General features: G+C 38.8%; 1 protein-coding gene across 2 annotated transcripts; it reads left to right on the forward strand.

The window, feature by feature from the left end:
* Nucleotides 1-89: 89 nt before the first annotated feature.
* Nucleotides 90-13306, forward strand: MGME1 (mitochondrial genome maintenance exonuclease 1). 2 transcript variants are annotated; one of them, XM_081292729.1, is made up of 5 exons: nt 90-222; nt 860-1428; nt 6031-6250; nt 12120-12252; nt 12630-13306. In XM_081292729.1, the coding sequence occupies exons 2-5, from the start codon at nt 921-923 to the stop codon at nt 12789-12791; spliced, it is 1023 nt and encodes a 340-aa protein (XP_081148855.1). In that variant the 5' UTR covers nt 90-222; nt 860-920; the 3' UTR covers nt 12792-13306. The 2 variants fall into 2 exon arrangements, with proteins under 2 accessions (XP_081148855.1, XP_081148856.1); XM_081292730.1 differs by having other exon boundaries at nt 6031-6214.
* Nucleotides 13307-15878: the final 2572 nt, after the last annotated feature.

Raw genomic sequence — 15878 nt, forward strand, 5'->3', positions numbered from 1 at the left:
GGTGCCCGCGCTTCAGCACGAGGGGTGGGACTCCCTATGGGTTGCTTGCCTGTGGAGGCTTGAGAAAGGACAGGGGGTGGGGCGTGAGCGCCGCAGTGCATGACGGGGCTGTCTTGCCTGGGGCGGGGCTTGACTCCAGGCCAAAGCGCGGGACTGATAAAAGTAGGATTCTCGAGAAGGTGTTGGCGCCTTGGGAGTTAACAAAGCGTGGTAGCGTCCAAGGTACTAACCCTGCTGTAGGCTGACGTTCTGTTTCAGTTGTAACTCTTCCCTGAGCCACATTATCCCCACACGGCCCACAGCCGCTCTGTCCCCGCCGTGGGTCTGCACCTGCTGTGGAGCCGGAGACCACGTTGTCCGGATAGGTCGGCGGGCCTTGCTGACCGCGGCTTACTAGCTCCAACCTGTAACAAGGCCACCTTTCAGAAGTTCGAATTTCACGTCCGTAAAACGGGATCACTATAATGCCCACTCTAGAGTGTGTGAGGATTAAATAAGAAATATCCGTATATTTAACAAAAAACCTGATATTTAGAGATCCATAACTACGACTCGCGGCTTTTGCAGGACGCTTCCCATCGTTCTATTTTGCGGTCTCCCAGGAAAACCTTCCTTCCTGAGCGTCGCATCTCTTAAGATTAAAGATTAGGGGCGTCTTGCCCAAACTATCTACTAGTTGGCATTTAATAAGTGCTAGCCTTTCTGGGATTGATTCTTTCATGGGAAATAGCTTTCTGCAAACACGTCGAAAAGGTTTACTAAATACAGTTAGATAGGCAACGTGATTCCGATGCAGCTTTCACTGGTGGTTCAAATATGTTATAGGTCTGGTATCTAACACCACTTTTCTTTTTAATAGGAATACAAAATAAAAAAAAGGTTCTCGACATTGCGGAGATAGAAGTGAAAAAAAATTAAAGATGAAGGCATTTCAGACCATTTGCAGGCATCTCAGAAGTTTAAAGGGGTTTTCTGTAGAGCCAGCTCCCCTTGTGAATTTCTCCACTTCCCTTTATTCATATGGCCGGAAGAAAAAAAACCCTTATGAAGAAGTGGACCAAACTAAATACTCTAGTTTAGTAAGGTCTGTTTTGTCATTCAGAGGCCTTGCCCAGACTCCAGAATCATTGTTTGAGGAAGATTGTTTACTCTATGGACCCGTGAGTAAACATAAACTCTCAAAGCAAGATAAGGGGGCAAGAGTCCCACGAAACTGGTTTCCCATCTTCAATCCAGAGAGAAGTGACTCTTCTGATCCAAATGATTCTTCAATGCCTTTGAAAATCCCTTTGCAAAGGAATATGATACCAAGTGTGACCCGGGTACTTCAGCAGACCATGACATCACAACAGGTTTTCTATTTGGAGAGGTGGAAACAGCGAATGATTCTGGAGCTGGGAGAAGATGGCTTTGCAGAATACACCTCAAGTAATTCTCTTAATTCTGGTTCTATAATTTTTAGAATATAGAGAAAGTATTGGTATCAAAAGAACCAAAGATGGTTTCTGTTTTGCGGGTGGGGCAGTAAGGATTGAATCCAGGGATTCCCTACCACTGGGCTACAGTTTCAACCCTTTTTATTTTTATTTTTTAATTTTGAGATAGGATCTTGCTTTGTTGCTGAGTCTGCCCTCTAACTTGCCATCTCAGCCTCTCAAGTTACTGGGTTAAAGGTATATACGACTTTACCTGGCAGAATTAAGCATTTTTAACCTTACTAGTGAGGAACTATTTATTTAATTAGCATAAAATAGCACTTCATATGTATTAATGCAATCCTCATGACAATCCTGTGAAACATAAACTAGTTCCCCATTTCATAGATGAAACTGAAGCACAGAGATCAATAATTTGACTACATGAACATAAAATTAATTTGTTTTATAAGCTACAAACTATATCAGAATTGGTTATTTTCCCTAATTATGGAAAAAAAGTCACTTGATAATAAAATTCTCATTTGGTAGGCATCAGAATCAAATACCTGTTCAGTAGATCAAGTGTAAACTGACTGGTAAATTTAAAGATCCTGGCAATAAGCCAGAACAGATGGCCCATTATTCAGATATTCTTGATTAGGAACTAAAAGTAAATTAACTTTAGCTTTCAAGTCCTAAATTTCTTAGATGGGTAAGAATAGCTTCCATTCAAAAACACATGATTTGTTTAAGCCAATTAGCTGGTCCCATGAGGACAGTCTTGGTACCCACTGTGATCCCAGGTACTTCGGAAACTGAGGCTGGAGGATTACAAATTTAAGGCCAGCTTCAGCAAATTAATAAAACACCCTATCAAAATAAAATGAAAAAAAAAGTATGCATAAGATCCTGGTTTTTATCCCCAGCACCACCAAAAAAATAATTAGTTAATTTTTAAAAAGTGGGGCTAGGGAGTTAGCTCAGTGGCAAGATTTGCGTGTATGTTTTGTTCAAACTAAATTTTTACATAGACATTCCTTAGCCCATGCTTCCTTAAGATCAGTACATATACCCCTAGTGGTACATGAGCGATTTTCTTTTTGTTTTAAAAGTAGTGTGCTTACTAGACATAGGGGCACTATGGTGTTTATAATATAACATAGTGGCATTTGTGATTCCAGCAACTCAAGAAACTGAAGAAGGAGGATCACAAGACTGACCTCAGTATTTAGGGAGACCTCTAAGTCTCCAAATAAAAAGGGCTGGGGGATGATGCTCAGGGGTGGAGTACACCTGGGTTCAGTCCCTAGTACTGAAAAGGTAAAAATAAAAGTAGTGTACTTATTCTCAAGCATTTTAGAAAATATGATGTAACCATGCACACATTTTAAGTATGTACAGTACCTGGTCAAGGCCTTACCCCCTTTTAATATTCCTTAGCTGTATAGGGCAAGAATTATATGCAGAGGCTATTGTCATGACCCAGCTTTTTTTTTTTTTTTTTTTTTTTTGGTGTGTGGTACTGGGGATTGAACCCAGGGGCGCTTTACAACTAAACTACATCCCCAACCTTTTTTTTTTTTCAGGGGAACTGGAGATTGAACTCAGGGCTACACCACTGAGCCACATCCCCAGCCCTATTTAGAGACAGGGTCTCACTGAGTTGTTTAGCGCCTTGTTTTTGCTGAGGCTGGCTTTGAACTTGTAATCCTCCTGCCTCAGCTTCCCAAGTTTCTAGGATTAAAGGCATGTACCAGCATGCCAGGCTCAGGGGCTGCCTTCTTAAAATGGGTAACTATGAAATTATTCTCCGCTTTCTAAATAAGTACCAAAAAACTCTTCTAATGACCTAAGTTTTGTATTTGTACCACTAGAATTTATGTTCCTCATGAGGAGTTGTTTTGATTTTCCTTAAACAACTTTCAGGAATCTGAAATTACTGGTAATTTAAGAATTGTAAAGGGAGAAATCTGCTGGGTCACATGGGAGCCTAGGGTCTGCAGCTCTTGGCACAGAGTAAGGAAATGCAATGGTGACCCCATAGGTAAAGGAAAGGAATTTCTCTTTGGATTGCAAATGTGCCCCTGTAACCCTGGGCGCATTTCAGGGTCAACTTTGTTGATCTAAATGAGCTTTCTGCTGTGTTTTTCTGTTAACTCTAGATCAACCTTCAATTCACTCTTTAAGAAAATAGGGACAATCACATAGATTAGTGTCATGTCAAGAAAGAGAAAAAAAGAAGGAAGGAGAAAAGTCACTAAATTGATTACTGGGTCTAGAGAGGCAATCTGAATCCTACTGAATTGATAAATTCTCTTCAGTCGATCCAAAGCCCAAAGCATAGGGATGTGCCCAGAGGCTCACCTTCTTCCAAACACTTGAGCAATTTCCAAGTATCAGTTCACTTTTTAAAAGAAGGGTGAGGATGAGAAAGTCTGTTATACTCAGATTTAAGTGTTGATCATGATGAAAAAGGCTGAAGTTTATTCTAATTTATTTATTTTTGTTACACTCATTTGTTTTTGTTTTGTTTTAGTGGTACTCTTCACATGTTCTGGGCAAGCACTATACCACAACTACACCCTCCAGTCAACACTAATTTTTTTTTTAATCCTAAAATATCAACTATCCTGCCAGTTCTAGCATCAGAATATTGATGATGCATGATTTCTTTTTAAATGCACTTGTACTGAGACTTAAAACATTTCACTTGCATTCCTTTATTGAATAAATACTCTGACTTGATGATACCTATAATCTATTCTTGAATTTTTTTTTCCTGGTGCCAGGGATTGAATTCATGACCTCATCTCAGACCAAATTTATAAACTGAGTCATGTTTGATGTTCTGAGCCACATACTCTAAGGGACTCTGAAGTCTAGATTTCCTTGTGTGAGGTTACATATATTGAAGAATCTAGCCACAGTTCAGGTCGACAGCAAAGAATGAATTGCCTGTTTGCATGGCAGTAGATAAAGCAACATTTTCTTATGTATGTTGCTGGGGAATACCAGCCACTTCACATATGCTGAGCAAGCACTCTATCACTGACCTACGCCCCTTAGCCCTCTTCCTGTTTTTGACATGTTTATCTTCTGATTCATTAAGCTAGTCTATAGATAAATACCATATCTCTATTCTTTAGGTTTTAATTCCATCAGTCTTAAATTTTTTTGTAAGCCTTCTATGGGGTAATAATCCAAATTGAGCAAAGTATATGTAGAATAGAATAATTTATTTACTAAGTTGAATTCATCTTTAATTCTCCAAGTAATTTCCTAGAAGCAATGCCATTTTTTTTTGCCAGTGGTAGAATTCAACTTTCAAAGTCTTCATAAAAATACTTGACAAGGGCTGGGATAGAGCACTTGCCTAGCATATGTGAGACCCTAAATTTAATCCCCAGTAGTGCAAAACAAACTTGAAAAACTTAATATGGTTTAATTTTACCTATTGGATGAGATTGTTTTTCTCCTTTTATGAGGGTCTGTCTCCAAGCATGTATTATCTCCTACTAATTGTTGTGTGTATCTGAATGGTGTTCTCTGAGTTTAAACTTCTTTCTTTGCTTGGGGTGAATTAAAAAGAGCAGATTATGGTACCAAAAAAATAAATAAGTGCAGAGGAAGAATGCCACATATTCTTCTCACCTCCCCATCCAAATTCCACAACATCCAAATATTTTTAATCTATGCCTGTCTTAAGTTTTAGTTGTAACAAGAACTAACCAGAAGCATAGTGCCCTAAATTTCTAATGGTTTTTATTACAACCAGTTAAAACTCTTTAAATTGGGTACTTACACAGACAGTACCATAAATTAGATGTGGTCCTTAAGCCCCGCAGATCTTCAGTTCTAGCTTTGGCTTAATTCTACTAGAAATATTTCATTTAAATGTGTTTCATTTCTAAACAGATCTGATCCCTTTGGTTTTTGAAAGTACATTCTTAGGGCCCACCAGAAGCTAAATTTTGTATCATAGGGGTTGCCCCTTTCTCTCTTTTTCTTTCTTTCTTTCTTTTTTTTTTTTTAATTGGTACTGGAGTATTTCACTAAACTACTTCCCCAGTCCTTTTTTTTTTTTCCCCCAGTCCTTTTTAATTTTTTTTTTTTTTTTTTTTTTAAGACAAGGTCTTGCTAAGTTTAGGGCCTCACTAAATGTCTAAGGTTGGCCTCAAATTTGTAATCCTCCTGCCTCAGCCTCCTGAGTCACTGGGATTATAGGCCTATGCCACTGTGCCCTGCTGGGGTTGCCTCTTAAAGGTAACTTTTATGGGTTGTGTGTTTTTGTTGTTGTTGTTTTTTGGGATTTTGGGTTTTGGTACTGGGGATTTAACCAATATCATGGGTGCTTTACCATTGAGCTACATTCCCAGTCACTTTTATTTTTTTATTTTGAATAAGGTTCTAAATTATTGAGGCTAGCCTCCAATTTGTGATCCTCCTGCCTCAGCCCTCCCCCATTCGCTAGCATTACAGGGCTGTGCCACCATGCCTGGCAACTTTCATGTGACTTTTAGTTTTATGGTGTCTATAGCATTGGTTTTTCGTATTAGCTTTGTTTTTGTTTGTATCTTTTTTTTTCCTTCTTTTTCCTTGATTTTTCTTTCAGACATCTTTTTACAAGGGAAACAGTTCCATGAAGCCTTGGAAAGCATACTTTCACCCCAGGGGAGCATAAAAGAGAGAGATGAAAAACTCCTCAAATGTGGCTACATCGAAAGCATCCAACATATTCTGAAAGATGTCAGTGGAGTGCGGGCTCTTGAAAGCGCTGTTCAGCATGAGACCTTAAAGTATGTAGGTCTACTGGACTGTGTGGCTGAGTATCAGTAAGTATGAAATTGTTTCTGTCACAGTGTGGTGGTGAGTGAATGTCAGGTAGGACAGATGGTGCCTGTCAAGAGATACTTCTTTTCCTTTTTTTTTATTTTTATTTTTTGGTACCGAGCATTGATCCCAGGGGTACTTAACCACTGAACTATATTCCCAGCTCATTTTTATTTTGAGACCATCTTGCTAAGTTGCCCAGGCTGGCCTTGAACATGCAGTCTTTCCTCAGGCTCCCAACTTACTGGGATTTCAGGCGTGCACCCAGCTTACTTTTTCTTCTTTACCCCTGCTTCAAGGGATACCTATAGGTGTTGTGGCATTGCCTCTTTAAAGTCAAACCTATATTATAGGTGAAAGTATTGGGTGCAGGGAAGGAGATATAACAGATACAGAAAGGAAAGGTGCATAGTCCTTGATAATCAGTATTTCATAATCAGACTGCTGGGGAAAAAAGTCTAGTTTTCAATATCCCCAGCATGGTGCCTTCCAGCCTTTCCTTTTTCTCCTCTCTCCAAACAGGATACCAGCATAAGATCCAGTTTGATTCTTACATTTCCTTTTTTCTCAATTTTTTTTATTTTGGGGATTTTTCTTTTTTCCTGTTTTCCTAAACCTAGTACCATGACCTGTTGGCCCTGAAAATCAACTCTCTTCCTGTTGAGTTGTTGACATGATAGGAAGAATTCTAAACTTACTGAAGCTTCCTGCAGTTTTAAAATTTCTGCTGTTACTGTTTTTTCCAAGTTAGTCCAGATTCCAAGAGTAGCTATAACCTGCAGGCACCCTTATTCCAAATAAAGCATGTGAGCAATGATAATAGGATGGGGAGTGGGGGCGGTATCTGTGTGTATAGCCCATAGAGCTCTAGTTAAAATTTAACTTAAAAAAAAAAAAAGACAGGGCTGGGTATGTAACTCAGTGATAGCATATATACTTAGCATGCATGCATCAGGCCCTGGGTTCAACCTCCAGCATCACTGCACACGCCAAAAAAAAAATTTTTTTTTAATTCTTTTGGCAGCGTTTGGGGTTGTGATTCAGTGGTAGAGTGCTTGCCTAGCATGTATGAGACACTGGGTTCAATCCTCAGCACCACATAAAAAATAAACAAAATAAAGGTACATTGACAAGAAAAAAATATTTTTTAAAAAAAATTCTGGGGGCTGGGGATGTGGCTCAAGCGGTAATGTGCTCGCCTGGCATGCGCGGGGCGCTGGGTTCGATCCTCAGCACCACGTACAAATAAAATAAAGATGCTGTGTCCACCGAAAACTACAAATATTTAAAAAAAAAAAAATTCTTTTGGCAGGAGGAGTACTGGGAGTTTCACTCAGGGCGCTATACCACTAAGCTACATTCCCGGTCCATTTTATTTTTTTCTTTTGAAACAGGATCTCACTAAATTGCTGAGGCTGACGTTGAACTTGTGATTCTCCTGCCTCAGCCTCCCAAGTCACTGGGATTAGAGGCGTGCACCATCATGCCTGGCTTCTTTGCCCAATTTTTAAATGGAGTTATTTGTTTTCTTGTTATTGAGTTGAATTCTTATATATTTTGGATAATAGCTCCTTATTACATGTATTGTTTATAAATATTTTCTCCTATTCTATGGTTTGTCTATTCACTATATTGTTTCCTGTGCCGAGTAGAAGCTTTTTAATTTTATATAATCCCATTTGTCATTTTTGCTTTTGTTACTTGTGCTTTTGGGGTTATATTAAAAAAATCATTGCCCAGACCAATGTTGTAGAACTTTTCCCCTTCTAGAAGTTTTATACTTTCAGGTCTTATAATTAGGTGTTTAATTTTCAGTCAGTTGTTGTATATGGTGTGAGATAAGGATGCAGATTCGTTTTTCTGCAAGTGGATATCCATTTTTTAAACATTTATTGAAGATACTGTCCTTTCCCTATTGTGTTCTTGGCAGCTTTTTTAAATCAGTTGACTGAAATGCATGGATTTATTTCTGGCTCTGTCCTGTTCCATTGGTCTGTGTGTCTCTTCTTTTTGCTGGAACCATGCTGTTTTGATTACTAAACTTGATTTATTTGTTTGTTTATTTGGTACTAGGGATTGAACCCAATGGTACTTTACCACTGAGCTATATTCTCAACCTTTTTTATTTTTTATTTTCAGAAGGGTCTCACTAAGTTCCTGATAGTGGCCTTGAATTTGAGATCCTCCTGACTCCAATCCTGAGTCTTTAGAATTACAGGTGTTAGTCACCATGCCCAGCATATAATTTTTAATTTGAAATCAAGAAGTGTGGTGCTGGGCACAGTGGTACACTTATATAGTCCAGGCAACTTGTGAGGCCGAGGCAAAAGGATTGCAAGTTTAAGACCAACCTCAGAAATTTAACAAGGCACCAAGGACTTAGCCAGACCCTGTTTCAAAATAAAACATGAAAAAAGGGGCTAGGGATGTAGCTCAGTGGTTAAGGTCACTGGGTTCAACACCTGGTACCAAAAAAATAAGTGCAATGCTCTGGCTTTGTCCTTTTAGCTCAATTGCTTTGGCTATTGAAGGTTCAAATTAATATTTTAGGATTTTTTTTCTATTTCTATGTAATATGACATTGGAATTTTATTAAGGATTACATTAAATCTGTATGTTGCTTTAGGTAGTGAGGACATTTTAATAGTATTTTGTCGATCCATGAATGCGGGATATCTTAAATTTTATTTGTGTCGTCTTCATCTTCTTTCATCAATGTTTTATAGTCTTTGACATGCTACTAAGATATTTCACATTACAGGTTGAACATCTCTCATCTGAAATGTGAAATAGTCTAAAATCTGAAACATTCTAAACCTGAAGTTTTTGGTTTTCATTTTTGTTTTTGCACTAGCAATTTACCACTGAGCTACATCCCCAGCCATTCTTACTTTTTATCTTGAGACAGGATCTCACCATATTGCTGATGGTCTCACCCAGTTGCCTCCAAGGCTAGCTTCGAATTTGTGGTTTCCCAAGTCACTGGGATTACAGGCATGTGCCTATGGCTTAAATCTTAAATACTTAAATGTCCTAAGCATTTTGGTTAAGGCTATATATCCAACCAATGTTAAGTTCTATAATTATAGTACATTTCTATAAACAGTGGTCCATGGCAGAAAGGTGGGGTTTTCTTTGTTTTGTTTTTTTGAGGCATTTTGATTTATTCAAGTGAAAATTAGAAATACCATCCTCATGGAGTTACTGGGGCTCTCTTCTCATTTAGGTAGATTCTCAGACTTGGCAATGTTACAAAACAACTATAAAGACAATAAAATTATCTCTAGACCTGTATTGAGTAGTCACTACCCATAAATGGCTATATAGAATTTGAAAGTGGGCAATACAAACGGAGGTGTGCTGTGACTATATACAAACTAGTTTTCAATGCTTTAGAACAACAACAAGGCAAAACACCCCATTAGTAACATTTTCACATTAATTATATGCTGAAATGATAATATTTTAGACATCTGGGGTTAAATAAAATACTAAATACCTATTTTTTTCTTTTTTTAATCATAGCTACTAGAAAGTTTAAAATGACATATGGCTTGCATCTTATTTATTTTATTTATTTATTTACTTATTTGTTTGTTTATTTAATGATGCTGGGGACAGCACCCAAGGGACACTTTACTGCTGAGCTCTATCCCCCCATTCTTTTTTATTTGAAATCATGTCTTGCTTATGAATTGCTGAGGCTGACCTTGAACTTACTTGCTCCCTCCTCACCTCCGAGTTGCTAGGACTTCAGGCATCTGACATTTTATTTTATTTTTTAGTGGTGCTGGAGATGGAACTCAGGGCCTTGTACATGTGAGGCAAACACTCTACCAACTGAGCTATATTCCCATTCCTATTTTATTTTATTTTAGAAAGTGCTGCTCTAGCTAGGCAGGGTGGCACACCTTTATAACCTCAGCAGCTCAAGAGGCTGGAGCAGGAAGATGGCAGGTTTAAAACCAGCCTCAGCAGTTTAGCAGGGCTATAAGCAACCTAGTGAAACCCTGTCTCAAAATAAAATATAAAAAGGGCTGGGAATGTAACTCAGTGGTTGAGCACTCTTGGGTTTAATCTCTGGTAACAAAAAGAAAGAAAGTGCTGCTCTATTTATATAGGCCTGCATAAGTTGTAGCTATCTAGCGTTATATTGACACGAAAGTAACATACATACTTTGTACAAAATTACTCTACAAATTGCGGTTTTATTTTTATTTATTTATTTATTGGTATTGGGGATTAAACTAGGGGCATTTAACCACTGAGCTACATCCCTACCCTCTTGATTTTTCATTTTGAGACAAGGTCTCACTAAGTTGCTGAGGTTGAACTTGAATTTACAATCTTCCTTCATCAGCCTACCAAGTTACTAGAATTACAGGCTTGAGCCACTGCACCCAGCCAAACTTCTGATTGTGAAATGAAGTTTTAAAAGACAGATTGAACAGATAGCACCAATGATATCTCTCCACTACAATCCCTTTAATATCTATAATTGTAATATAAGAGCCCACCAGGCTGGGCACAGTGATGCATGCTTATAATTTCAGTAACTTGGAAGGCTGAGGCAGGAAGGAGCATAGCAATTTTGAGACCAGCCTTAGCAATTTAGCAAGGCCCTAAGCAATTTATCAAGACCCTATCTCAAAAAATAAAAGGAATGGGGATGTAACTCAGTGGTGAATATACCTGGGTTCAATCCTCAATACCAAAAAAAAATAAAAAATAAATAAGACCCCCACCAGGATTGGGGGAGTGAGGAGGGGTATACTGGTTACCTGACACCTCCCTTGGGAAAAAAAAAAAATAGCGGGCTGGGCACAGTGACTCAGGAGGCTGAGACAGGAGGATTGCCAGTTCAAAGCCAGCCTCAGCAACAGCAAGGCACTTAGCAACTCAGTGAGACCCTCTCTCTAAATAAAATACAAAATAGGGCTGAGGTGTGGCTCAGTGGTCAAGTCCTCCTGAGTTAATCCCTGGTACCAAAAGAAAAAGGCAAGAAATTTTTATTTTCCCAATATCCCAGACTCCCTTCCTTGTATGTAAACTTTTAGTAGAGGAATCAGTGCCTATTAACTGTTAATGAGGGGCTGGGGATGTGGCTCAAGTGATAGGGCACTCGCCTGGCATGTGTGCGGCCCGGGTTCGATCCTCAGTACCACATACAAACAAAGATGTTGTGTCTGCCGAAAACTAAAAAATAAATATTAAAATTTAAAAAAAAAATTGTTAATGAATTTGAACCCTAGCTTTGGTTTTTGAGCAAGAAAATGTTTGAAGTGCCATGATACATAATCTTTCATGATGGGGACTTCACTATTGACATATTGTGTTTCATTCTGAAGATTTTGAAGCAAAATCACATTTTAATTCATCTGTCAACTGTTAAACAAGTCCAAGGAATTACAAGAAAGTTTAGAAACTTAGGGCAAGGGTTGTGGCTCAGAGGTAGAGCGCTCTTGCCTAGCACATGCGAGGCCCTGGGTTCAATCCTCAGCACCACATAAAAATAAATAAAAACAAAGAAAGTTTAGAAACTTAAACTGCAGAAAAGTTGGGTTTTGTTTTGTTTTGTTTTGTTTTTTCAGTTTGCCCACGTAGTTCACATCTGAGGTTCTTGTTTATATTGCTCAGGATCAAAGCCAAGAAAGACCTCATGCACCTTAGGAAAGTGCTCTTCACTGAACCATGTGCCCAGCTGTATCATGCCTTTCTAATCCTAAAGAAGTGAAACTAGTTTTGGAAAGTGGTGAATAGAAACAGTGGTCATTGGGTAAACTAAGTAGTAAATGGTACAGAAGAGTTAACCTAATAGAGCTTCTCAGTTTGGACTGTTACCTATAAAGACTTCCTTTGGTTTCTCCTCAGGGGCAAGTTGTGTGTGATTGATTGGAAGACATCAGAGAAACCAAAGCCTTTTATCCAAAATACATATGACAACCCTCTACAAGTTGTGGCATATGTGGGTGCCATAAACCATGATGCCAACTACAGTTTTCAGGTTAGGGCACTGAACCTCTACTTACTTATTTGCTCAATGCTTATTTACAGCTGCTTCACTGGTTTTGGTTTTTACCCTATTTTTATCCCACTGCTAACTGTCTCTTATCCTTGTCTCACCTAAATATCACTGTTTTTCCTTTCATTCTGGGCATTTGTTTAAATAGTTATTTAATGATCACAGACCATTCTTTAGTGTTTTATCTGTCATCTTTGTGTTCCATGTGTCCTGGTGAAGTCTTTGATCAACCCACCTTAGAAACTGAATTAGAATTATTATGCTTAGTACTGATTGAATTTGCCCTGGAGTAAGAAGAAAATAAATCTAATTCTGGACCTAATATAGAAATACTGGTATCACCCTGTGTTTCTTTCTAGGTTCAGTGTGGCCTGATTGTGGTAGCTTACAAAGATGGATCCCCTGCCCACCCACATTTCATGGATGCAGAGCTCTGTTCCCAGTACTGGACCAAGTGGCTTCTTCGGCTAGAAGAATATGCAGAAAAGAAAAAGAACCACCATATTCAAAAAACAGATTAGAGTTGGTTACAGTGGTGTAGGCCTGTAATCTCGTCTGTTTGGGAGGCAGAGGCAGGAGAATCACAAATTCAAGGATAGCTTGGGTAACAGTAAAATCTTGTTTCCAAATAAAAAATAAGGGCTGGGGGTATAACTCAGTGGTAGAGCACCACTGGGTTCAATCCCCAGTACTGGAAAAGAAAGAAAACAGGATAGTATACCTTTTAGGAATATTAAGTACTTTCTCATTGTTTAGACAGATTCATTGCTAGTCACTGTTCTAAAAGAGGAGATATCACTGAATCTTAAAACCTATATGAACACAAGAAGAAATATTAATTGAAAATGTGTTGTTGGCCTGAACACAAGAAGAAATATTAATTTGTTGAAAATGTGTTGTTGGGGGCTGGGGATGTGGCTCAAGCGGTAGCGCGCTCACCTGGCATGTGTGCGGCCCAGGTTCGATCCTCAGCACCACATACCAACAAAGATGTCATGCCCGCAGAGAACTAAAAAGTAAATATTTAAAAAATTCTCTCTCTCTCTCTCTCTCTCTCTCTCTCTCTCTCTCTCTCTCTGTCTCTAAAAAAGAAGAAAAGAAAAGAAAATGTGCTGTTGGGCTGGGGCTATATCTTAGTTGGTAGGGTGATTGCCTAGCACATGTGAGGCACTGAGTTCAATCCTCAGCACCACATAAAAATAAAGGTATTGTGTCCATCTACTATAAAAAAATATTTTAAAAAGAAAGAAAACATGTTGTTACTAAAAAGCCAGAAAAATTTAAGATTTAAAAAGCTAGGTATTGGCATGTGAAATACAACTATGCTGCCTCTTATTATTTACCTGAAAAGAGGGCAATTAGGATTAGTAACCACATTTGTAGAACTTCTGTGTTTCTGGTACAATGCCCAGTCTTTGAATTGAGATTGGAAGGCATTGAGGCTTGATGTGCTAAGCATTTACCCGGGGTTCACAGGGAGAGAAGGGGCATATCCCCAGCGGTGTAATGGTTGAGAGAGACCTTTATACTTGTTCTGTACAATTCTGTATTTGTGTGTGTTCTCCCCCCATCCCCATACTGCATATATTCCTGTAACCTGTAATTTCCCCAGCTTGTATGTAGAATGAGGATATATATTAGCCAGTCACCACTGCCAATGCAATTTCCTAAAACTTGCTTTTATATATTGGGGTTCTCTATATATTTCATTTAAGGGGAAAAACTTATATTGAACACTAACTGCATAGACATGTGATTATTTAACCTGGAGTAAGCATTGCTGTCTGTAAAGATGGAGCACACTTACCATTTCATTGACAGTATGGCATACCACATAACCCCTAGAAGTAGCCAGACATGTGGAAATTGTCACTGTAGGTTTAGTAACTGCTTCTGGTGTCAGTCAGCTGATGCTGTACATAAAAATTTTATTTAGAACTTTGTAGCTATGGGAACACTAACAAAATCCATTAAATTTTTTCTATGTTTGATAAGTAATAAGAACAATTAGTTGTTCTTGGGTTTGAGAAAGTTAAATAAATGCCTGTTATTGCCCTGGGGGAAGTTCTTCTGTTTTATGAAGTAAGTCTGGTAGCATTTAAGTTACAGCTGATGACTTAAAATAATAGGCTGCTATAAATTTCATTTACTTTCTCTGGTGTTGGGGATCAAACCCAGGTCCTTGTACATGCTAGGCATGTGCTGTACTACGGAGCTATTATGCCCAGGACTTTGTGGGTTTTGTTTGGGTTTAACCCAAAGGTTCCTTACCACTGAGCCACAACCCCAGCCCTTTTTATTCTTTTTTTTTTCTTTCTTTCTTTTTTTTTTTTTTTTTTTTTTTTTGTGTGTGTGTGTGTGTGTGTGTGTGTGTGTGCTGGAGATTGAACTCAGGGGCACTCGACCACTGAGCCATATCCCCAGCCTTATTTTGTATTTTATTTAGAGACAGGTTCTCACTGAGTTGCTTAGCACCTTGTTATTGCTGAGGCTGGCTTTGAACTGATGATCTCCTGTCAGCCTCCTGAGCTAGTGGGATTATAGGCATGTGCCACCGCACCAGCCCTTTTTATTTATTCTTATTTTTTAAACTATTTCTCTTCTGTTTAATTTCTATTTTTTTAAGTATCTTTATTATTTTTATGTGGTGCTGAGGATTGAACCCAGTGCCTCAGACGTGCAAAGCAAGCACTCCAACCCTGAGCCACAATCCCAGCGTCCCCTTTTTATTTTTTGAAACAGGTTCTCATTAAGTTGCTAAGGCTGGCCTTGAATTTGTGAACCTCTTGCCTCAGCCTCCTGAGTTGCTAGGGTTACAGGTATGTGCCAGTGCACCCAGTTTGGACTTTGTTTTTAAATTCAGTTTTGCTACCAACCCAGTAGCTTACTTGGTTCTACATAAATGCACAGAAGATGGTGTTCTCAGCAAGCTCTCAATCATAGTCACCTGTTAGAGAATACAGGTAGGAGAGAGGAGGGTTGTGGGAGACCTTTACACTTGCTCTGTACACTTCTGTATTCATGTGGAGTATGGAGGATGTATTCCCATACTGCATATATTCCTGTAGCAAATAATTTTCAAAGTTAAAAATCAAGTGAAACTGTTAAAAGTTGAGCTAACAACCTGGGTGTGGTGGAACACACATGTAATCCCAGTGACTTAGAAGGCTGAGGCAGGAGAATTGCAAGCTCAAGGCCAATCTCAATAACTTAGCAAGACCCTGTCTGAAAATAAAAAAGGACCATGACTGTATCAGTGATAAATTGCCCCTAGGTTCCATCTTCAGTACCATCAAAAAAAAAAAAAAAAACAAAGTTATTGCCCTTGACATGGTGCAGGAGACTGAAGCAAGAGGGTCACCTGAGCCTAGGAGTTCAGGATCAGCCTGGACAACATAATGAGACCCTATTTATTTAAAAAATTTTTAAGGGGCTGGGGATGTGGCTCAAGCGGTAGCGCGCTCGCCTGGCATGCGTGCGACCCGGGTTCGATCCTCAGCACCACATACCAACAAAGATGTTGTGTCTGCCGAGAACTAAAAAATAAATACTAAAAATTCTCTCTCTCTCTCCCCTCTCTCACTCTCTCTTAAAAAAAAAAAAAAAAT

The sequence above is a fragment of the Spermophilus citellus genome (assembly GCF_964194105.1).
Source record: "Spermophilus citellus genome assembly, chromosome: 4".
Taxonomy (NCBI): Eukaryota; Metazoa; Chordata; class Mammalia; order Rodentia; family Sciuridae; genus Spermophilus; species Spermophilus citellus.

What these genes read in the sequence shown, in the direction of transcription:
- MGME1 (XM_081292729.1), top strand. Translation starts at nt 921, where the DNA reads ATGAAGGCATTTCAGACCATTTGCAGGCATCTCAGAAGTTTAAAGGGG. An exon ending in CTTTGCAGAATACACCTCAA is followed by an intron (nt 1,429 to 6,030) that starts GTAATTCTCTTA and finishes TTTTTCTTTCAG; the next exon opens with ACATCTTTTTACAAGGGAAA. An exon ending in GACTGTGTGGCTGAGTATCA is followed by an intron (nt 6,251 to 12,119) that starts GTAAGTATGAAA and finishes GTTTCTCCTCAG; the next exon opens with GGGCAAGTTGTGTGTGATTG.